Source organism: Plectropomus leopardus, chromosome 2 (genome assembly GCF_008729295.1).
Source record: "Plectropomus leopardus isolate mb chromosome 2, YSFRI_Pleo_2.0, whole genome shotgun sequence".
Classification (NCBI taxonomy): Eukaryota; Metazoa; Chordata; class Actinopteri; order Perciformes; family Serranidae; genus Plectropomus; species Plectropomus leopardus.
In genome coordinates, this window is record NC_056464.1 from 25349094 (window position 1) to 25372354 (window position 23261).

Consider the following 23261-nt stretch of genomic DNA (forward strand, 5'->3'; position numbering starts at 1 on the left):
CAAACAGCTAACATAAACCAGCTCATCTCCAGTTTTTAACAGGGATTTGTAGTTCACAGTGTAGCATTATCAGGGAAACAGGGTGCGTCTCCATCAGTGAATCCCATCTTATTTGCTGATGATAGTCAAACAAGGCAAACATCGGCCGATCAATCGGAACATCCCTACATCACTTTTAGTACATAACTTGATCAGAGAGGCTTGAATGTTAGCCAGCCTATTAACAGCTGTGTGTGCATTTTCGTGAGAACAGATGAATGGATGATCTCATGATTGTAAAAACACATCTGACAGTGGATCATGCTGACTTTATTAACTTGCTATCTCTGTCACAGAAATTCATAAATAGACAGTTAAGTTAAGTTTAATATGTGCTCTACTTGCTAACTCTCCGTGCTAATCAAACGAACATTAGCTTCTTCGTTAGCGGACACCGGTTTGTTTAGCCTACATCAGGTAAGGCTGCAGGCTGTTGTTATTTTAGTGTGTTATCATTGTCATAATGGACATAATTGGGTTTACTCCGACTTTAAAAAAATGCAAAGTATTATTGTTAGTGTTTTAACTGATTATTTGCATGCTGTATTTTTAACTTAAAGATAATGTTGATATGATATACAATGGTGCATTTAAAAAAAAAATTTAATAATGCCTGTATTTTTTTTTTTATCATCCACTGGAGTCTGATTGGATTGTGTTTGCCACATCCCACCCGTGAATCCACATGTAAACCTAATAGAGCAGGTGCAATAATAATGTAATAAGCTAGATAAACTCCAAAACTCATGCGTAAACTTCCACCAACCAAACTTTTTCCTCGTGTTTTGCTCGTCTCTCCTCATGTCACCCTGCTCTCCCTGCGCCGTGGTAACGCTGATGTGAGAGCTAGATTGGTTACCACATGGCTTTTATCCAACTCGAGGCGCTTGAGAGTGGACCGCTTGGAGAGTGGGAGCGCAGTCGCAGGTTATCCATCGCCCGGTGTAAGATCTACCGTCACTCTGCCACGTCTGGGATCTTCCTTTATATAGACGGGACACTCAACAAGACCACTTTCCTCAACGCGGATCCAGATTGCTCTCATTTTCCTCTTTTGCCCCCCTCTCTCCTCTTTTTTTGCCACCCCCCTGATCAGGCTTAACCACCCTGTGTTTTGTAAAGGCAATTGTTAGTGCGCATCATCGCAGGAGCCAAAAGGAGGTTTGCCACTTCTTCCATAGGAGACTGGTGAGTAAAGCGGCTTAATGTTTCATGTCTTTGGCTTCTATTAGCATGATCATTTCTGTTTTTTGTCTGTTTGTTTGTTTGTTTTTCTTTTTATTTATTAGGCTGCTAAATTACATAGGTACAGTACACAGTACTGATTGGGTTGATTGATAGGTTGTAACTGTATTTCAACAAGTTATTGAGTTATTTTTATGCTAAATGTTGTACAAAAATACTTTTTTATTTTTTATTGTTAAATCAGTGAGCCAGCATTCACCATAGTTAGGGGTTTAACTGCAGGTTTGACTACAGAAAGCTTGTTTTTTTTGTTGTTTTTTTTTTTAAAAAACTGTCTCTTCTATTATTTTGTTTGTGGTGATGTCCTGTGATTGAATTAATAGTGAAGTATTTTAACACGGTTCCTTTCTATAGCTGATTAAAGGGGCCATGCAGTTACATAACAAGTGAAAATGAATTGGACTTCTTTCTTGTGGTTTGAACCTTCACATACATGTGAACTATTCAATGGGCGTGGTTTTGCATTAATGGGACAGTCCCATTCAGACGTCCCAGGAAAGATACAAATTCCTGAAAAAGTCACCGAATCCATTTAAAGTTTGGGTTGTGAGGTCACCTTTCTAAAATCTTGTGTCCACAAGTTTTTTCTTTCTCTCTCTCAGCGGGCTGCCAGAGCGTCATGACAGCTGAGAAGAGCGGGCCCGTTATAAACGGTAAACCAGAGGATGGCAGAGACCCGGAAGGGTCCGATTCCAGCCTAGACAACAGGGAGTACAATGAGAGAGGCCAGTGGAACAACAAGATCGAGTTTGTCCTGTCTGTGGCTGGAGAGATCATCGGGCTGGGCAATGTCTGGAGGTTTCCTTACCTCTGCTACAAGAATGGAGGAGGTAAAGACGTTTCCCTTATCTGTGCTAGAAGTATAGACCTAAAGCAAAGAATCGAAGTGATGGGAGAAGTTTTTTGTTAGAAAATCTGTGGACATAGACAAGCTCCCCTGTTGGACGGATGTGGGAAGACAGATTAGAAAGGGAAAGGCAAGATTAGAAAATAAACAAAAATATACAAATGTAATCTCTGATTAGATAAGTAGGATAGGATATGATCAAGTGTTGCAGTCAAGACCACAGAGACTGAGACCAAAACCAGAGTGTATTGAGTCCGGGACAACACCGGGGCCAGAGTGAATCCCACACTGCATGAAAAACTCACAATAAAATGTGGAACATGCAGACTATAGGCACTCCTCCAATTGATTTGAAAGATCCACATTCCCATATAATCTCCCACATTCACCTGTTATTATTTTTTTTTAAAAAGGCATCCGGCGACTTTTATGTGTTGGAATTTTCCTTCTTTTTTGTTTAATGAGCAATCAAATACAAAGACAAAGCTAAAATTAAGTAACCATCATTATTCAACACCCCTTTTTGCACCTGTGATGTATTGATATTCTTGCAGGTGTGGTCTTAACCATTAATGATATAAAATCCTGTGGCATCTTTGAGACTGAGTAAAATTGTCAAGTCCGAGATGAGACCGAGAACTTCAAAAGGTGGTCTCGAGACCAGTTTCGAGATCAAGACTGATCTCAAGCACCACAACACTGATATGATCATTAAAATTTACAAGACACATACCTGAGTAAAATACAGAAGACAAGTTCCTAGATGTTCTACAGCACCAAAGAGGGAGGCCAGTTTTGTGTCTAAGAGCTTTCACTTTACAAAAACTGGCATCAAAATATGATGTCCTTTATAATTTCATCCATTATGCACAGTAATGTCAATAAAAGAGGTGGGTTCCCTCATTAGGCACCATTAGCGAGCACAGTATGGATCCTCATAATCTGAAAAGGTCATTTTGCAGTGTAAGCGTGACATCATAGTGAGTGCTTTCATCAGAATTTTATGAACTGCTCCTTTTTTATCCATTTAAAGTTTTATATTTTGGGAGCGTTGGATGAATTAAATGTTATGCTCTTAGAGTTTTTATTCTAGGATTGATCTGTTGTTAATAATGCTCTTTATGTATTTTCTTTTGTGTGCACAAAGGTGCGTTCTTTGTTCCGTATGTCATCTTCTTCGTGTGCTGCGGTATCCCTGTGTTTTTCCTGGAGACTGCCCTGGGTCAGTTCACCAGTGAGGGAGGCATCACCTGCTGGAGGAAAGTCTGCCCGCTATTTGAGGGTGAGAAAACACACACTTCGTCTCTTTTAACAGGGTGTGCTCGGGATTTTAATAATTAAAAAGAACTGTGGAAAATACACAAAGACAAAGTAGTTGAGGCTGATGAAACTGGATTCTTGCACACGCTCAAACACTGTTTTATAAATGTGTTTTTGGAAAAGTAGTAGCGTGCACAAAATCTTGAACAGTGTATCGGGTGCACGGTTGTGGCCAGGATTAAATAAAACCAAAACACCGGCACTCACAGAAAAATAAACTTTTATAACATGTGCAAAACAAACAAAATGAACACATTTAAGATACAAAGCCACAGGCAGCAAATGTAAATACTATATCTTCCCATTATGATCCAGAGTAATTCATTTTTTTTGAAAAGTTGAATTTATCATAATGACGAAACAAGCTGCAGACTCCTAAAGGTGTCTTATTGACGTTTTTCACTGCAGCTGTGAACACTTCCAGGTTACAGTCATTTTAAAATCTTGCCATTCACCTGCAGTTTTTCATTTTTCATCTGTATCTCTTTGCTGTTTCAGGTATTGGCTATGCAACGCAGGTGATCGAAGCTCATCTTAACGTCTACTATGTAGTGATCCTCGCCTGGGCCATCTTCTACCTCTTCAACTGCTTCACCACCGAGCTGCCGTGGGCCGGCTGTGGGCACTACTGGAACACAGGTAGGAGGAGGGAACAGTGGACAAGAGAGGAAATTATTCTTGCAAACAAAAATAATCATGCTTTAAGAGAAAAGGAAATATGAAATACTTCGAGGATTTAATGTGCAATGCCGTGTCCACATGTACCTGCAATACGCTATCAAAAATAACATCATGTCACTGTGTATCTGCAGAGAACTGCGTAGACTACTATGGAGAAAACGCCACCAACATTACAAACCCCAACGCCACCTCTCCAGTCATTGAGTTCTGGGAGTGAGTACATTTTTTATGACTTTTTTCTCATGTTCTGTCATGTTCATTAGTCTTTATACGGGATTTCACGCTCTGTTTGTGTGTGCAAAGTCCCATTGGAGCACGTACTACGGTGATGGCTTTCATCTCTGTGGGTATAAAGTATTCATGGTATCACAGTTTGTATTTGACATCGAGAGGAGATGCTTTGTCAGTTCAGGGAGTGTACAATGTCTCTACTTCTGCTTTAATTTCATTATCTACTATAGTATTGAAAATCTGAGCTTCTAACAGCTTCAGGCTGTTTCCCTGCCCCCCCCCCCCACCCTCCCCCCCAATAATTAGTCGGCCCTTTTCATATTTGTGTGTCAACAGGCCCTGGTAGGCCAGCTGTCTCCCAGCTAGAGCCATGTGTGTGGCAGCAGATCAGGCCTTGTCAGTGTGTAATGCTGACCACACTTCCTGTCTTGCTGCCAGCGGCTATGTTTACACTACTGGGTCAAATCTTATTCTTTTTTTCTGAACTACATATTTCAGTCACATTGTTCAATTCAAAATGTGATCTATGTTTTTGCGCCAGATCAAAGTTCGGTGACATGATTTGTGTAACAGTAATGAAAACATCCGACTTGAGCCAGCAACATACACCTGACCACAGAGAACGACATGGCCAAAAAGCCAACCACCATGTTGTTGGCAGAAATAGCAACCGGTCAGGCTTGGTTTGCCAAGACAGACTGTCATGATTTGTACTGTATATACAGCATAAACAAACATAAGAGCAGTAAGTTAAACAAGCTGTATTTTACCGTCTGTTTTTTCATTCCATCTTTACATTTTCAAATACAAAGCTTAAATCACTGCAAGAGAGGATAATGAAAAGACTACTGAAAACAAATACATTTTTTGCACATATGTGGTTAATTTGTGCATAATAACAATAATATTACCACTGCACTGACTAAAGTAGTGATATGTCTGGACCATAGACTGTTTGAAAATAATGGGCACAGCCACAATGACATCATCCATTTCTTTGTAGACTCCTGTTTTTTTGGGGGTTTTTTTGTCCTTCAGACTCCTGTTTTAAATCCTCGAGTCCTGCATTTTTGGCGTTGCCATCTTGGTTTTTTGGAGTCAGGTTTGACCATATTTGGATGAGAGAGTGGAACTTTGGGGGACTGTGGCGACACTTCATAGTCAGCCCGTCTCTCAAAGCGGTGAAAGACTCACATGTGTGTAACTTTTAGCCTTTATAAAATGTAAATGGGAGAGTCATATAAAAATGTACCCCCTGTTCAGTTGTCATAAGCGGAGGAATTAACTGCAGAGACCAAAATCTTTCTTTTTTATGAGGCTGTAAACATGTTTGTTTCTGCTGTGAGGTATTTTAACACGGGAGTCTATGAGGATTGACTCGCTTTTGGAGCCAGTCTCAATTGGCCGTTCCAGGAACTGCAGTTTTTGGCACTTCTGTGTTGGCTTCTCTCTTCAGCCAGGGAGGTCGCCGCTTGGTCTGGAAATTTTTTTTTTTTTTTCTGAACCAGAAAAATGACTCAAGAAACACAAGATATCAGTGAATCATCTTCTAGAAGTCTCTTTACCAAGAGGATGCAATAAGTCGTGTTCAAAAATAAAAAAAAAAATAGACGTTTCTTTGATAAAACTAACTAAAGTACTTTTTAAGTTGGTTACACAGTATGTATGTGACCAGGTAGAAGATACCCGGTTTCTATTTGCTTAACTTGGACCCTAAAAAACTAATAGATGTTATTGTAAATCTCAGAAACTTGCACACTCATTCCACCATTCCACAAGTCACCTGTCGAAATATCCAGCAATTTACACCCATATAAAACCAATTAACACACGTTTGAGAACACACACAAGTATATTTACACACATTAGCGTTCACATCTTGCCCTCTCGGCTGACCGGGGGGGTACAGGGGGGCTGTGTTGGACCTAGCCTGTGGCCGGCCACCAAGAACATGTCACGATGATCAATGGCTGGTCAGGAGCTCCGGGGGTGAACTCGGTGGCAAAGATTTGGCAGCACCATGTAGCTCTGTGGCTCAGAGTCTCTCTTCTCATCCTCCATCAATGCTGTTGCTTGGCTTTGCTTCAACAAACAGGAAACACACTGTTGATTCACCACCGCCGACGAGCTGTGATGTCATAATCGCCGATAACGTGCCCTGTATCCTGCGCCTACACCTGTGGGCGCATCACTGGAGAGAAGATTTTGGTTGTGGGCATGTAGTAAGCCTATACTACTGCAGTTACACACTTCAAGCCCTCTGTTGGATTCTGTTGACTTGATTATTTTATTTTATACTCCTGAGCAAATTTGAAATAAGACATTTCAAATACAAAATATACTTTTTGTTCTGGACTCTGCAGTGCTGGTCCACAATAAATTAATGAATAACCGGCACAGAGCAACAACAGAGGCACTTGAAACATACAGTACATTGGAGACAAACTCTCCTTCACTGAAGTACATAGCTGTATATACAGTGAGAATCTGCCGATTGAACTCCACTATCTGAGCAACTTAGTTGGTCAGCAAGTCTGTGTAACACAATGTTGACAGCTGATTGAAACAGGGAATTGGGAGATGAGGTGGTGTTCCCTCACCACCAATCCCATACGCTTTATTATGTCTCCCACTGTGTGCTGTGATAGGGTAGTACTCATCACGTCGTCCATCACATTGGAGGCGGTTAGGGTTAGGGCAAAGAGGTTAGGGTTAGGGCTTGTGCCAGCCAATCTTGGATATTCTCTGAGATTAAAGTGGTAAATTTATGAGACAAAAACCTCTCAAATTTACTGCCAGAAAGTCAATTAAGGTAGTATAGCGAGGGAGTAAGCCGTGGTGGTTGAATGCGTTAAGCACAGAGTTTCGCATCGGAGTCTGGGGTTTGAGTCCTGTGTGAGTCAACATCGGCTTTTTACTTTTAGACTTAGTTGATTTTATTAGAATGTATTAAGATGCTGAATGTACACTGTGTACATAAACTTAAGCAGAATAGCTGAATAGACCTGTTTGTGTCATATTTTGACAGCTCCAGGACGCCCGGGAATATATACACCTGGTTGTAAATAGTATTATTGGCTACAGACTACTGACTGCTAATTGCATCTGCTGATAAAACCATGTTGGCCATGGTGCTCTTGTTCACTCATTGTCCTCCAAGAGTGAATTGGTGTTTAATTTAAGAAAAACCACAATAGTCAATGGGTGTTCTGCTTTACCAAGCCCAGATCTGGCTCAAGTTGTCGTGGTTGACTTGTTAGGTACTGGGACCCCCTCGGCCAGTGACATAGAGCTTTATAGCTTTAAGGGGCCAAAGAATCTGAATGACCTGTTTTCTTTCATCCTTGATACTCAAGATCTCCTGTCTATCTCCAGTAAGATCATGCCATGATCCACCCATGCCACAATGCTGCTGTCTGCCTTTATTATGGAGGTTTGTCCTGATCAATTAGGAGATATGTTGGGGGAAGCCTCACACTTGTAAGCAAAATGACCAAAATGTGTCCCCCTAATTAACCTTTTGTCCCTCTTCATCCTTCTGGTCTTGACCCAGAGTCATCCAATCTGGATCCAGACCTGTAAATGATAAATTATTGAGAATTATTCAATTTTGACAGCCGTTAAAAATTAACAAACAGCCTAAAAAGTATGCATCATTGAGGGTGTTTTCCTGCTTGGTGCCTGTCTTCCTTAAGCTTATGAGACCTGATCTTTCAGGACATTGATCGCATAGGGCCAAAGACAGAGTTGAGACAAGGGGCTGATGTTGTGTTTGTCTGCAGCTTTAACAAATATGGAAAGTCCATTCAGTGGCAATCAGAGGAGACTCAGCAGAGGAAAGGATGTCTTATTTTTGGAACAGAACACTCTCCTCATCTCTAGTTATTAGACGACGGGTGATAAGTGACTTCTGAATCACGATATTCAAGACCGCATTATTCCACACAGAAGATGTTCCGCAATTGCTGTCTGCAAATTTACAGTCGCACTACCATGTAGTTGTATCCTCAACTGCCAGGTTAGCAGCAGAATGAGAATCAGCCAACACGGGCAGAAGCAGAAAGTTGCAGAGGATTGATAAGGTCATCCTTGGTTAGTCCCCCCATTGTCATGTTACTCTTTGAGCTGACAGAAAATGTATTTATGGTTTGGTCAGCATGGCCATATTTACGACATGTACAGTGAGAGAGGGTGCACTCATCCTGTGTGACTGAGCAAGTACATTGAAAACCAAATAAAGACATTGCAGGCCTTTAGTGATTAAAATCAAGGTAAATAGAGTATAGGTTGAACATGGCACCATATACTGCGTGCATATGAACAGTTGTGCATGTAAAATCTGAGCTGTGCATGTGATTCTCAGCTCTACGTGCAGGTAACTTGCTAGAGCTGCCAACACATGCATTGACTTAAGACTCATGCAAGTGACACTTTTTTCTCACTCTCACGCCGCAGTATATACACGCCGTACGTCCATTTCTTCACGAAGTGAAAAACACATTTATAGTAGAAAACATCTTGGAGCAAAAAAGGCACAGACAGACCGTGTTAACGCTGCGGTAAAGCCAGCTCCAGCTGCCAATCTGCAGTGAAGTTAGCTTTAGGTAGGATATTGGACAGACATTTACTCCAGACCCAGTTTTCTTCCTCAGTTGAACCCAATTTTGTGGGATGATGGTGAGCTCAACTCAAATCCTCCATTTAATTGCTAGGAGTTGACTGAGGAGTCATTGGTGTACTATTGTTAAAATAATACAGAACTGGTGCTTTTTACCTATTTTACCTTCATACTGTCTTGCCGGGATTAGTGAAAAATATATAAAAATTTACTAAATTGGTCTTATATAGCGCAAAGATTTAAGTTTCATGCACCTGTGCATGCACAGGGAAAAAATATTTTAAGCCATTTGGTTTATTTCCCCATCCCATTACAAAATACAGATGTTTGAATTTAGGCTGATGAAAAAAGGCAGTTCACTGCACATTTTATTTATAAGGTGGTTTAGTATGATTACGAGGATGACAGTGGTTTAATGTTGAGGAGCAGAAGTGCTTTGTGGGGTTGGAGAATTCATTAACCGAACTATAAACGTGGTTTACCAGCAAAAATGATGTTACTATTTATAATGAAGAACCTCAAACAAATATTTATTTTTCATCATTCCTCCTCTGTCTTGTAATTTATTTAGCAAAGTTTGCACTTAATGCCTGAAGGCAGATCTCAGAGAGACTGCATTTTTTGTTTACCACCACTTTTCCCTTTCCAGAAAGTGTTTTTAGAGACTTGAAATTATGTCATCTCAACTCATCTGTGTTCTCTGTGCCAAATCAGACGCAGAGTGCTGAAGATATCAGATGGTATTGAGCACATGGGGGGAATGCGCTGGGAGCTGGCCATGTGTCTGGCCCTGGCCTGGTTCATCTGCTACTTCTGCATCTGGAAAGGACCCAAGTCGACTGGCAAGGTAAGACACAGTAATGCATGCTTACTATTGTTTGTGGGTCCGTGCAATGAAAGCACATGATGACATGGGAAAACTGTGTAATGCTGTTATCACACCATCCAACTCATGATGGAGGAATCTGTAAAAGAATACGTGTGTGCAGGAAAACATGTGCATGCAACTTTGCTGTTACTGCCTTTTTTTTACTTGGCAGTATTAATTTTCACATCGACACAGCCACAAGATTTCCCGTCTTGTCCCCACAACAACTCCTTGACAGGAAGCCACATGCATTCCCTCCTGCAAATAGAGGACAAAAGGGGTGTCTGCACCACCCACTTCTACCTTTTTCTCCCATCAGCCTTTCCATTTTAATGTCCTCCTTGAGTCTCTTCTAACGGCCTTGACGAGGACAGTGAGGGCTCTGCACCTTGCTCTGGGTGCTCAGCTCCCCCTCTCAGACTCAATGAGCCAGAATGAGTAGAGAGATGGAGATGGAGTGAAAAAAGAGAGGGAAGAAAGAGAGTAAATAGAAAAGAGACGAGGTGTGTGAGGAAAAATTAATGGGTTCACATTCTACGTGACGGGAGGGGGGGGGCAGCTAGGCGGCAATGCCTATATCTCCCTGAAGTGTCTTTTGTCTGGCTGTGAAGTAAGAGGGGAGAAGGCTTCTTCATGGCTGGGCTTTAGCAGCCGGTCCAAGATTGATTCCTGTATTCACTGGAGGAAAGGAGAGCGTTCATGAGGAGCATGCAGAGTATATCCTCAGCCTCTGCCTCTCTCTCTCTCTCTCTCTCCTGCTATGAGAAATAAACCACAGCTCGCCCGTTTGCAAGAGAGAGGTGCTTTCTTCTCCACAGACCCTACAGCCCATTCAGTTCCGACTCTGCTAAGCTGTTTGCTTTTGTTGGCCGTGTTTGCCAGCCATTCTCGCATTTAAGCCCTCCTGTTAGATTTACGGCGAGGCAGGGGCAAGTTTGACCAGTAAATTTGTGGTGGCTTAAATGTTTACCCGTGGTGAGCTGGACGGAGCATGTGGAGCATCAAAAGTTCATGGAGAGACTGAATATTGTCCTTTTCATCTCCGGAGAGATGGGGAGAAAGAGGGCGAGAAGGTTTAGGGTGTGTGATCGTTTTATTTGACAAATTAAAGGAGGGATTTGCCAGGCAGGAGACAACTTTTCCCACACTTTCCCCTGTAGGCTACGCTAGGATTACCAGAGCTTAGAGTGGACAGTCTCGTTGAGTCTCATTGATCATAACACCACCTATTTTTTTTTTTTTTGAACTTTTTATTCAGGATTTTAAGGTGAAGGATGTTCAGTAGGGCAGAATGTGGTCAATTTCTGAATGGTTAAGGGTAAAATCAAGCTTTAACAGGCATTTTAAATCAGTCACTCTTGTCCTCACACTAACAATGAACTGGTCTTCTCAAGAGTTGGATTCAGATGTTCACTGTATCAAAACCTGCATCAAAATATTTGTTTCCCCCTCAAAAAAGTGCTTTCCATTCATGAAATTGCTCCTTGCGGTTGTACAGTTATCTGACCAGGGTGTACAGGTAATTGGAGTGTGTGTGTTTTTATGAGTGTGTGTTTAAGCCCGTTTATGTGAATGGTCCACTTTATCTTTGTCTGTAGTATGTGCACACCTATTTCAGCGTTGTGAATGAAGTTGTGTGTGAGTGTGTGTGTGTGTGGACTCATGCACTTCAGTGCGCGCTTCAAAGAAAAGCACATTTTCCCACACTGCCAGCATCACTCCTCTGGGCTTCTCCTGTTTAAGAGACGGGGCCAGAGGAGCCTTCTTTTCTTTTCATTCTCCTGGCCTGGCTCTGTTCTGTCCTGTTCTGCCCTCAATTGGACTTTGACTGGATGCCAGCAAGCCAGGGGATGTATGTTGTCCGCCTCTGCCTTCCAAGAGGCCAGGGTCTTTGTTTAAGGGGTTTCTAAGAGTCTTGAGATGTCGAGCACATTTCTGCTAAACCTGAATGGTTCAATGGAAAAGGGAGTGTTGGTTTGATGGTTAGCAAGTGCTAGTTACTGTACTGAAGGTACTGTATGTGTGATGTTTACTATAGTGGAGGTGACTCTATAGTGCTGTGCATGATATCCTTCTTACCCTATACATGCAAAACATGAGCTGTAAAACTGAGTACTAATATACTCCCAGTTCCAGGTCAGGTCGAACCTTATTGTAATTTATATTGTGCTGAATTTTGTTTTTTAAGCCTGGTCTATGATGTGTTATGTTATATGACTGATGTTGAATGCTACATTATTGATAGTTAATGGACTGAAAACACAAAAGAAACAGTTTTTAAAAATGCATCAACAAAGCTGTGGTTCCCGTGGCATACGATAAGATAAGATAAGATAAGATAAGCTCTTGGTCCCGTGGCATACCAACAACAAGGATGAGATAAGATAAGATAAGATAAGATAATGCTTTAGTATTATAATTTTGTTTTTTAAATATTATTATTATTTATAACATTTTCATTATAGCAGCAAGGTGTATACAAGATAAGAAAGCTAAAAACAAAATAAATAGTAAAAAACAAGGCTCAAACAGCTAAAGAACTGTTAAAAAAAATATTTACATCAATTGCACATGGAAGATAATTACATCCATCATGGAAGTCTTTATTTCTATATGGTTATATAACTGCTAGTGGATCTTGGTATCACTTTATTTTGACAGTCCACCATTAAATCAAACAATATGTTTACGCTGACTGTTAAACATATACCTCTGCTTAGGTTTATTACCAGTTGACTGTTAGTAATACATTATAGGCTCAAACTAAGGCAAATACATGGTTTACAATAGAGCACAAGTAAGGTAAGGGTTAAGTTTAGTTGTAAATAGATACAAATTGATTAAAAAGGGGTTTACTGTTGTAGAATCTTTGGACAGATTCTGTCTTTTACTGAGCTGAATGTTAAGAGATACTCAGTCACATATCTAGATTTGTTGACTGGTTTTTAGTATTCCTGAAGCAATATACAAATGATTAGCAATTTATTTGGCCAGTCATTCCCAACCTCTTTGGTTTGTGGCCCCAAATAACAAAGCGATACATGCATTTCTTGTGACGTTTTGTTATAAATTATAATATCACTATAAACTTAAATTCAAAGAGTGATTTTCCCTTTTAGAGGGATATATATATATATAAATAAATAAATTCATGTAATTTTGTGCAACAGTACCCCCTCATTAGTGTTGAAAGCCCTCACTTACTGTGTTCAGCTCAGACCACCATGACTTGACCTGGATGCTAGTCTGCTGTTACTAGACTAGTTACCCTGTTAAGATGTAATAAGTAATGTAACTATATGAATTTGTTAAGAGTAATGTAACTTACTACATTTCATTACATTTTGTTTATTTTTCCAAAAAATGTTTCAAACTGGGCAATAAAGCTGAAAAATGTCCAGAAATAGGCTACGCTATAAAAAGGCATTCATACATGGTGAAAAGATGCAAAGCAACAGAATTTAACGTATAAACTTCATACTGAAAATAACGTAGTGCCATTAAAACCTAGATTAATTAATTAGATTAATTAGATTAATTCGTTTCTCCCCAACATTGTTCACAGAGCTTACTGATCTTGATGTCAGCCATGTTTGTTACGACCTGATATGTTCCTTAGCTGGTTAGATCCTGAATGAAACTTGAAAACTGAATATTGCTTTACTTTCTCACGTTGCTGCTCATTGTAGCTATGTGGTGTGTTTGTGCGTGAGACAGCAGTGATGTTTGATCTCTTGTCTTCATCCTCTTCTTGCCTGGACATGTGCGATTATATAAGTTACACTGCCTCACCTTTAGGTCTGAGCATTGGCTTGTTATTATCGAGCTGTAAGGACAAAACAGCAACCTCTGCCCTCTTTTGTGTCTGTCCTGTAGTTGTGGTAGTTTTTTAATGGTCTGATGCAGAGGTGGCCATGTTGCTAAGAACCCAATATTAATCAGCCGTGACTACTGTTGGCTGGGTTTTTGCTTTGCACGGCCTCACTTTGACTCCACTCTGTACACATCATATCAGGTTATGTAAACAGCTACTGCTGTAAGTTCTGACAGTGACTCACTGTCAGCTGTGTTTGTCTGTGATCTGTACACAAATTAATATTCCAAATCTGTGCATGTTTATGTCTGCAGGTTGTGTATGTGACAGCTACATTTCCTTATGTCATGCTGTTGATCCTGTTGATCAGAGGGGTGACGCTGCCAGGAGCGTTCGACGGCATCAAGTTCTACCTCTACCCGGACATATCACGTCTCTCTGACCCTCAGGTATGCTTGGATCGACTGTATCTCTCTCTCTACTGGTTAACAAGAATTGGCCTCCTTCAAAATAGGTAAAAGTAAAAGTGCCCCTGTGATGTTGCCACCTACAAACAAGCAAAGTAATAGATTTTGCTATTTTATTACTTGTCCCACCTGCAGGCAATTAGTGTTTCAGCTGCTGTTTTATAATGGAGTTGCTGTTGTCTTTATTTGTGATTCCAAGTCATCACTTTTTGAAAATAACCAGAAGGACAGTGATGAATGTCAGAAGACAAACACTTTGTCACTCATAGCAGCGTGAACTCTGCCCTCTCCTCAGTTTTTAACAGAAACTGTGCTCATATATACGACCCCTATTTTTACTATATGTTTGAAATGCAAATCTTCAAAACTCCACTCACATTGCAGCTCTAAAAAAAGAAAAAAAATGAGTTGTAGTTCAATTGGCTGCAAATGGCACGTGTCAAGGCTGCAGAAGCTATTAGTGTCCACACTTGTAAATAGTGTCATCATGTCTACAAATACAGCTCTACACCAGAGGTTGCATCAGACTCATGCTGTCCTTCATTTTGACGAACAGGGTCATAAAGTTCTGTCACAATCTATTAATACCCCTTATTTTAATTTTCACTCTTTTTTTCTGTTGTAATTATCAATAATAACTTTATTTATATGGCACCTTTAAAACAGAGTTTACAAAGTGCTTGACAAACAAGGCAAAGCAAAAAGAAACAAGAGTTTTCTGCAGAGGCAACATAACAATAAGAGCCAAACAATGACGCCGAACCAAGAATTAAACAAGAGAGAAACAATAACAAAACAGAAGAACAAGTTTATAGATTATGGATTTATAAGTGCTTGGAGAGAATAGATGTCAACACGAAGCAGATGAGTGATTTTACTTCTGCATCAGTCCGTCTTATTTCACCTTGTTTACCAACACCATCAGTTTTTGGGCTTGAGCCTTCCAATGCAGTGGCTAAAGCCAGTGACACAAGAGGTCATGCACGTGAAATCAAGACGAGTCAATAGCATGTGTACACGCTGCCAACATGACAGAGATCCGAATTACTTAAAGTTATGGTAGATCGCCCTCAGTTTTCTTATTTGTCAAAATAATGGACAGCCTTAAAATTCTTCCATCATTGTTAAGAAAATCAAGTAATTGATGGAAAATATTTGGTTAACGTCATCTCGCACTACACTGTGGCTGTTAGTACTTTTCCTGCTGCTGGTAGCACAGGGTGAACTGAAACTGCAAATCCAGAAACCAGTCCAGTGATACTGAAAGGGTTTTTGGGGGGATTCTTCACACCAAGGGCACTCTGCTGCCCTAACCTACCATGAGACATTGTAAATACTGAATTAGAAAATCTCACTCCCTAGTTTATATCGTTCTCGTGCCTTTGACTTGTAATTCTGGTATTTCCTAATGGCAGCTTAAGACAGCAATAATGTCAGTTTGATCAGGTTAATTAGTGTGGTTGCTCTGTGTTAAAACCGTCTATTTTGTCAGCTTATTTAATGAAGGCAGAAGATGGCAAAATAAAGCAGGAGGAGGTTAAAGATCCTCATGGGAATGAATTTATACCCCTGCCTCACACCCACCTGTCTGAAGCTGAGTAGCTGCCAGGGGGACAGGTGGTGTTGTTGCTACTATGCTGCAGTGGGGGATCAGTCTTTTTTTTCAGCTTTCACTGTTTATGTACTTTACTGTACCAAAAACAAGTTTACTTACAGTCAACATAAAACAGCTAGTTATTTTGCTGTTTACTCAGAAAAAAGCTAGTTGCCAAAACATTGGGAAAAAAGAAAAAAAAAATTAGACGGAATGGTGGGACAGCTAAATGCGCACGATGATATATTGCTTAAGTGATGTGTCAAAAATTGGAATAAGTGTATTAATTAAAATTATTTCATTATTTAAGTCAATAGCTTTATTAGGCAGATAGCTCGTCAGCTAATGCTAGATAGCCAATATAGCATAACACACTTTCCATATTACCCACCTGATATTCCACCGATGTACTCTTTTCCTGTAACATCTCAGTAGAATTAAAATTTTTGGTCATACACTTCTGGGAGTTGTTGCACCAAAATTATGAGCTTTTCGTTGTCCAGATCGTCCATGTTTTCTCCTTGTGTGGGAGCTATGCAGTATCGGGTTGAAAATACCATTCCGGAGGGTGGCAAAAAGTTTCAGAAAATTTAATTTTGGACAGCAGTGCAGTAAACTGTTGCCAGTATTCTCTGACGGTCGTGCTTGATTTGCAGTCTGCCTCATTCCATGTGAACACAGCTTAAAAAAGGCAGTTTCAGAGAGTTATTAACATTAAGAGAGAGGGTTATTAACATTTGGCTTCAGTTATAAATCCCACTCTGTGGTCGCGGCTTATTATGGAGTCCGAGAATATCATAGCAGAGCTGTCACTTCCTGCTGGTGATGAGATGATCAAGGGTCAAGAAAATAGTGAGCCTTCAGAGACAGGAGGGGCTCACAGTTCAGGATTGAGGCTAATAGAGGTGGTGCATTAATATATAACTCAGACAGACAGACAGACACACACACACACACACACAGCAGACTCCTTGACCTCGTCTGGAAAAGGCAGACACCTCGCGTCGCTAAGCAACAGTGCACAAGAAAATGTCAGTGGATGGGGTGTCATGACAACCTGAATTTAGATGGATGAGTTTGAGGGAGAAACAGAGAACAGATCAGAACACAGTGATTGATCGATTGATAAAATGATTCTGAAACGCAGGTTTTATATGGTAGACAAAATGCTTATTTTCAGTGACAGTATCACTCATAACATTTCAGGGAAGAGCTGTCGCATTTAATAAAGAAAACAAATGCAAGAACAATTAGAAGTTCATCTTCATTTGAAAACTTTCTGACATGAGCTCAGAATTGCCTGTTCGTTGAACCCTTTCCCCAGACCAGCAATTGTCCGATCACAGCTTAACAACCATAACGTGGCTCGGCAGACCTGTCGGGCTTGGATTTCTCTGCATGTTGAAGTGATGTGCATGGGACTGTAACAAGAGAGAAATTTGACATTTAAACAGTCTTTTCTTTTTAGAGACGAACAAAATTTTAAGGAAGGAATTACAAAGTATATTCCTCCGCTGTAACGTAAACTGCAATGAACAGCATGACTGGAAAACTGGCTTTCTGCGTGCAGTAGTAATCTATCATCCAAGCCTAAAAATCATATTTTAAACTTTTAAAGGGACATGCTCTGTCGTATGGGGAAAATATCATATATGCAGCCTTCAAGTGCACACTTAAGCATCATTTTATAAGATAATCATATTAAAAAGAGTCAGAAACATTTAAACATCAGCTGGAGAAGAGTTGGGTTTTTTTTTTATAGACCATCTTTGCAACATTGCCATTCCTTAATTAGCAGGTAAAGCTCTCCTTGCTCTGGATGCCTTTTCAGAATTAGATGGACTCATTATTTTCTTTTTGTTTTTCCACTTTCAAGAAGTGAGAGGACCCCAATTGATCTTCACAGCTTGAAGATTTTTGTCATATTGCAAAATATTGTAACAAATAGGACAATAAAATGCATCAGGCTCAGTGAGCAAGGTTTCTGTTTGTAATGATTTTTATCAGAATAATATAATTATTATTGATAATTATACATTTTAGAGCGCTGTTTGTTGATCATACTTTGTTAGTTTAGTTGTACAATGTTTATTTAAGATGCATTGTAAGATTCTTTGAGTCTACTATATTGGGCAAAATAATTCTCACTAAACACTTTGACAGCGCTATGAAATGACAAACTCATATAGTGAGTATTGAGTGATTGTGGATGCAGGCTAAAGCATCTAACTAGCACTACTTCAGTGTAATACTAGTTCTTGTTTTTATGTTTCCTTTGTATAATCTGTCATCCCATTCTAGTTCCAAACTTGTCAGATATCTCGGCTTTGTCAGTGCTTTCGCCGTAAGTGTGTGACGCCAAAAGGCACCTTGTGCTCTCACATGGAACACTGCTGGGCAGCGTCAGCTGAGAGCATGGCCGGAAAGAACTGGCCACGTTGTTATTTTATGCCAGTGGATGGCCAGACGGCACCAGACACGTCTACATGACACACGCGAACAGGTGGCATCACTTGATAAAGCTTGATGAAACTGGTTGTGTGCACATAAAATGTTGAAAGACCGGTAACGATTTAATATAATAAGCGCGAGTGGGGCTAAAGGGCGGGCAGAAGGGTTGGTAGACGGTCCCACAAACAACTGACTTTCATTTGGCTTCCTGTCTGAATGTGACATTTTTTTTCTGTACCTTACCATGTGCTTCTTATGCCTAATCCTAGGCAAAACTATCAATGCGAGCACGTGCATTTGTTGATGGTCCGCATTGATTGTGCTCATGTTGTCTAAACATAACCATGTGCTGCGTCGTCCCACCATATGCATTTCTTGACGTGATGGTAGTGCCATCCAGGAGCATTAACACCTGATGCAGAACGATACCTAAAATGTCATAAATAGACACAGATGACAAAATGGCTCCGTGATAAGAGTCAGGATGAAAACGTGTTGAATCTTTTCATTCTTGGACAGTTGGTGGCTGTCTTTTAACTCGCACATTTGAAAAAAATATGGTATTTAATAACTTCATTCCTATTTAGACTCCGATCCTGTCTGAACACTTGATTTACACTCTTAATGGCAAAAGCTGGTCCACCAGGTGAGACTCCATGGATGTGATGACAAGGAAACATTATTGCCTCAGAAATGAAGTCAGTATGTAACTGTAAAGATAGAAACGTCAGTCTGTTTCACATAGTCTATTGGGCAAAACAGATCCTCATGGTGAAAAAACATACTGCAGCATATTAGGACTAAAACATTATTTCTTGATAAAATTCCTATTAACAGTTATTTTCCACATTTATATCTCTGCATTTCAGTGCAAAAAAAGGTACTTAAACAGCTGTTGGCCAGTAAGGTGGCTGTTGCATCTGTGAATGTATTAAAGTTAGAGAGAGACAAACAGCGATACAGATATACGGCGAACGAGTGAGACAAAATGGATCGACAAACAAAGACACAAACGGAGGCACAGAGAGAGTGAAGGAGGGTGATAAAGAAGGGCTGCTGTTTGGCAGAGGAAGACATTACTTCTGACACCAATGTTAAATTAGCTTCCTCAGGGACAATCAGGGCTCTGTTCTGCTCACCAGGCTGTGTGCAGTGTGTGTGTGGCTGTGTGTCACCCGCTCTTTTTACACCCCTGAACTTCATCATGCCTCCCCCATTCTCTTCTTCAATATACCTTTCTCTCCCGCCTTCTCAGCCTCCATGCTGCACTGTGCATCACCCTCCTCTCCACACTTCTCACACTGCTATTTGTGTCTCTTCTCCACCCGCTCACGAGTCAAACCTGCCACTTAATGTGAAAAAAACTGTAAAGCCCAGAGGGGTGTTGTTGTGTGGTACCATTCTTATCATAAAAATGGACAACAAGAAGCAGTTATATGTGATTAGCCAAAGTTTACATGTGCTGCTTTCAAAAGCCTTTAACAAGTTTATACCCTTTCAGACCTGAGCAAATTAATATCTTTCCAAAACATGGTGGGGGAAAGTAACTTAACAAGAAATGTAAAGCAAATTGCAATAAATGAGTACAAGATGAGAAAATGTAAAAAAAATGTAACTTTTATGTTGTTATGTTGCTATGGGGTGAGATTTTGTGTATGGAATTAAAGCAGTGCAAAACCTCATTTTAAAATCAGTTTTGTTGAGTTGAAATTAAATTGGAGTAATGTCCCAAATGCCTGATAGCAGGAGTAGCCAACACGGTGCCCACGAGCGTCCGGTCACCTGCAGGGAACCAATGAGTCGCCTGCAGGGCTCGTTCTATAAATATCCATGGCCAAGCCAGCTGTCACTCACATCTCCTTGGCCAAATCGACCGACTCCATCACTGTAGTGCGCCCATTCACTGACATTAATTGTGAATTCATTCAAACGGCCTTTATCAGATGGAGGATCTAGTGACAAGTTATTCATACTGTATCACTTTAGAGATATTTCAAATATCTGTACCCGGCAATAGCTGCATTTCTGAAAACTTGAGATTTGTAATACCAATCAGATGCTTACAAATGTTTTCTTTGAAGCATCAAAGACGAAGTATAGAAACTTTAACTTTAAACTCCAATATTGCAAAAAAAACATGACAAATGTGATGTCGTATATCTTTCAAATGTTGAAACATATTAATTGTTAAGATTAACAGAAATTATTAACCTTGCTGGTTTAAATATAGATAGTACATCTGTTTTCCTATCATCACGTAACTTTTTTTCATTTTATCCACCTAATAGTTGTAGAAGTCATAACGTATCTTATCATGTAATGGACAGAAACCTAATTTCAAGAGTGATTTTCACGTTTTGTCACTTCACTTGGATGTTTGATATTCATGATGACTTTTCAGTGAAAGGGGAGGATCAAACATGAATTAAGTTTAGTCACTTGGCCAAGGTGTCACAAAAGGCTTCCTAAAATACAGCAAAGCAAAAATCAAAGAAACAGGGCATATAGTTAAAAATTCTGACTAAAATACACCAAAGAAAGAAGAAAAATGAACAGGACAGTTTAAAGACGGGAAAAGGACATGCAATTTTTCAAAAGAACAAGAAGAAGTAGTGACATTTGTACATATAGAATGACATTGCAAAGTCAGTGCTGACAGGGTCTTAATGTGTCACTGAATCCAGGAACATCCCTCGCTGATTTGTCGTTGAAGGCCTGCACCATCTGTACAATGCAATATAATATTCGGTGCAGATAAAACAACATTTATTGTATGGCTCCAAGGTAAAGCTGTGAGTGAAACCTGATTAATTTCAGCCAAATATCTTGCTCCACCTTACATGAAAAATACCTGTGATTCTAATTTATAAAAAGAGTGGGACGTGAGGAGCACCGAGAGTGGTACATTAACATTACAAGAACGCTATCTTACAGCCAATGTCATCCAGCTTTCACACCGTAGAAAAGTTTCCTGGAGCCACAGTCTCAACATAACCAAACACAAGCCGGCCAAATTAGGCACAACATCAACAAGTGATTCTCTCTGCGCCTGGGCCTTTAAGGTTTCCCTGCGCTGTGCGGCCATCAGCCGAGGGTGAACTAAAGAGAACATTAATGAACATTAGGAGAGAAAGGCCTGTTCTTCCACAGGAACAGTCCTGTGTTTGTGAGGTCACAGAAGTTACCGTGGTTACTCCCAGGAGGGAGCGAAGACCGTGCGTTTGTTAATTGTTTCTCGGTGGGGAAATGAGATTAGTGGCTGAATGGTGATGTGAGAGAGTTTTCAAAGAGCCATGCTGCATTAAGTTTGAATTTGCTAGCACACCATGCTATCCTGTGGGTCCGAGGCTCCTGTGCTGAACTACAAACCGGTTTCATAATGAAAATTGTACTTCCTCGCCGTCTTAGTGAAGAACCTTACAAGTGTAAATCCCCATGAAACCCATATGAGCAGTGGTGGAAGAACTACTCTGACTACTCTGTAACAAGTAAAAGTCCTGCATTCAAAATCTTACCTAAGTCAGTACAAAATAATAAAGATCAAAATATAAAGTACAAAAGGTAAAAGTACCTAAGTACTCAGAACTGAATGTGACATTACTGAACTGTACTCTTTGATAGATTAATGTTCATCTAATTTTCATGCTGCAACTGGTAAAGATAGAGCTCATTTCAATTACTTTATATACTGCTGGTTAGCTTTATGTATAATAATAAATCATAATTTAGTAGTGAATAATATATTTTTATTAATAATCTCAATCTGTAAAGTAACAACCTTTAAAATAAGAATAGCGGGGCTCCAAATTGTACTAAAGTACAATACTTGAGTAAATTTACTTTGTTACTTTCCACCATTGTCAATGATTAAAATACCATGATACGTCTTCACACAGGGGACCTAAATAAAGACTTGGCCTGGATAAAGGTCTTGCATTATACTTCTCTGTCACTTATCACCAAACATTTACTAGCCAAGTGATACTGATGAGGTTGGGAAGCAAGAACAAGTCACAGTGTTATGTATTTAAAATACAAAACCTGAGTAACTGTATATCGTTATAGTTTAAATAGATGGTAATCTGAAGTCAGTTACTGTCTTTACAGATAGATTACTTGAAGGAGTTGCTTCGTTTGTCTTTCTTTTGTTTGCTCAAACAGCCACAAGCATCCGTCAGCAACAAAATCAGTTTGATTGCATTGTTTTCTGTTGGAACATTTTAACTGTCTGCAAGGTCAATTTTTTTAATGCCTTGGCCTCAACAAACAACTTCCATTCATGCCCTCTCACTGTGCCACTCTGATGATAATGATTTGAGTTGGAAAGGTAAAAAAATATGAAGTCTATTTAAGTAAACCCTAAATTATATTAGCTTTCCTCTGTTAATCCCCACCAAACCCTTGAAAGGAATGGCGTTAGTGTAGCAAAATATGAATATTAAGGCAGTGGAAGACTCTGTGTCGACTTTTAGGATGTTAATCCATGATTCATGCTGCTCTACTGTGTGCCTCTCAGAGGGGAAAGAAAACGGTCGAGCTGAGCTGTAATTTCATTACAAAATCACTGAGATGATGAAAATCAGGTAGATGAGGGGTAACAAAAGAAATGCGGGGTTTTCATTAGAGCAGATAAAGAGTCATCTCCTGACATATCATGGTTATCTTTTGTAAATGGGAAAGCCTCTTCTACTCATTGTAATTCTGTGATTTAATTAATTTAAAAAAATCTCACAAAGAATTTATATCGTCAGTGATAATAGGCAGAGAGGGATTGATGGAGTGGAAATTAAACTTTAAGCAGGATCAAGAGAATATTAAATTATCTGAAAAGTTTCTGAACTGATTTGAGTATAAATATCTGTTCATGCCTCTAGTACAGTCAGAGGCTTTATGCCAAAAAGGTTTACAGCTGTTGTGGCTGCTGATTGTTCTATACTCTACCCACAAAATGATCATTTGTCAGTGATCAGTTTCTCAGCCTTTGTTATGTGGAATACAGAAAAGAGCAATCTTTGTTTTTTTTCATTTCCCTTCACGATGAACAAACAATCCAAAAACAGAAAAATTCTTGATTATTTGAAGTTTA

General features: G+C 39.8%; 1 protein-coding gene across 1 annotated transcript in view; it reads left to right on the top strand.

Moving 5' to 3' along the window:
• Positions 1-886: 886 nt before the first annotated feature.
• Positions 887-23261, top strand: part of slc6a11b (solute carrier family 6 member 11b) — a 34241-nt gene continuing 11866 nt past the window's right edge. Inside the window, exons 1-7 of the mRNA XM_042506324.1 lie at positions 887-1227; positions 1887-2114; positions 3279-3413; positions 3950-4090; positions 4264-4345; positions 9696-9828; positions 13978-14112. Coding sequence (XP_042362258.1) covers positions 1904-2114; positions 3279-3413; positions 3950-4090; positions 4264-4345; positions 9696-9828; positions 13978-14112 — 837 coding nt within the window. The 5' untranslated portion in view covers positions 887-1227; positions 1887-1903. The remainder of the gene's footprint in view (positions 1228-1886; positions 2115-3278; positions 3414-3949; positions 4091-4263; positions 4346-9695; positions 9829-13977; positions 14113-23261) is intronic.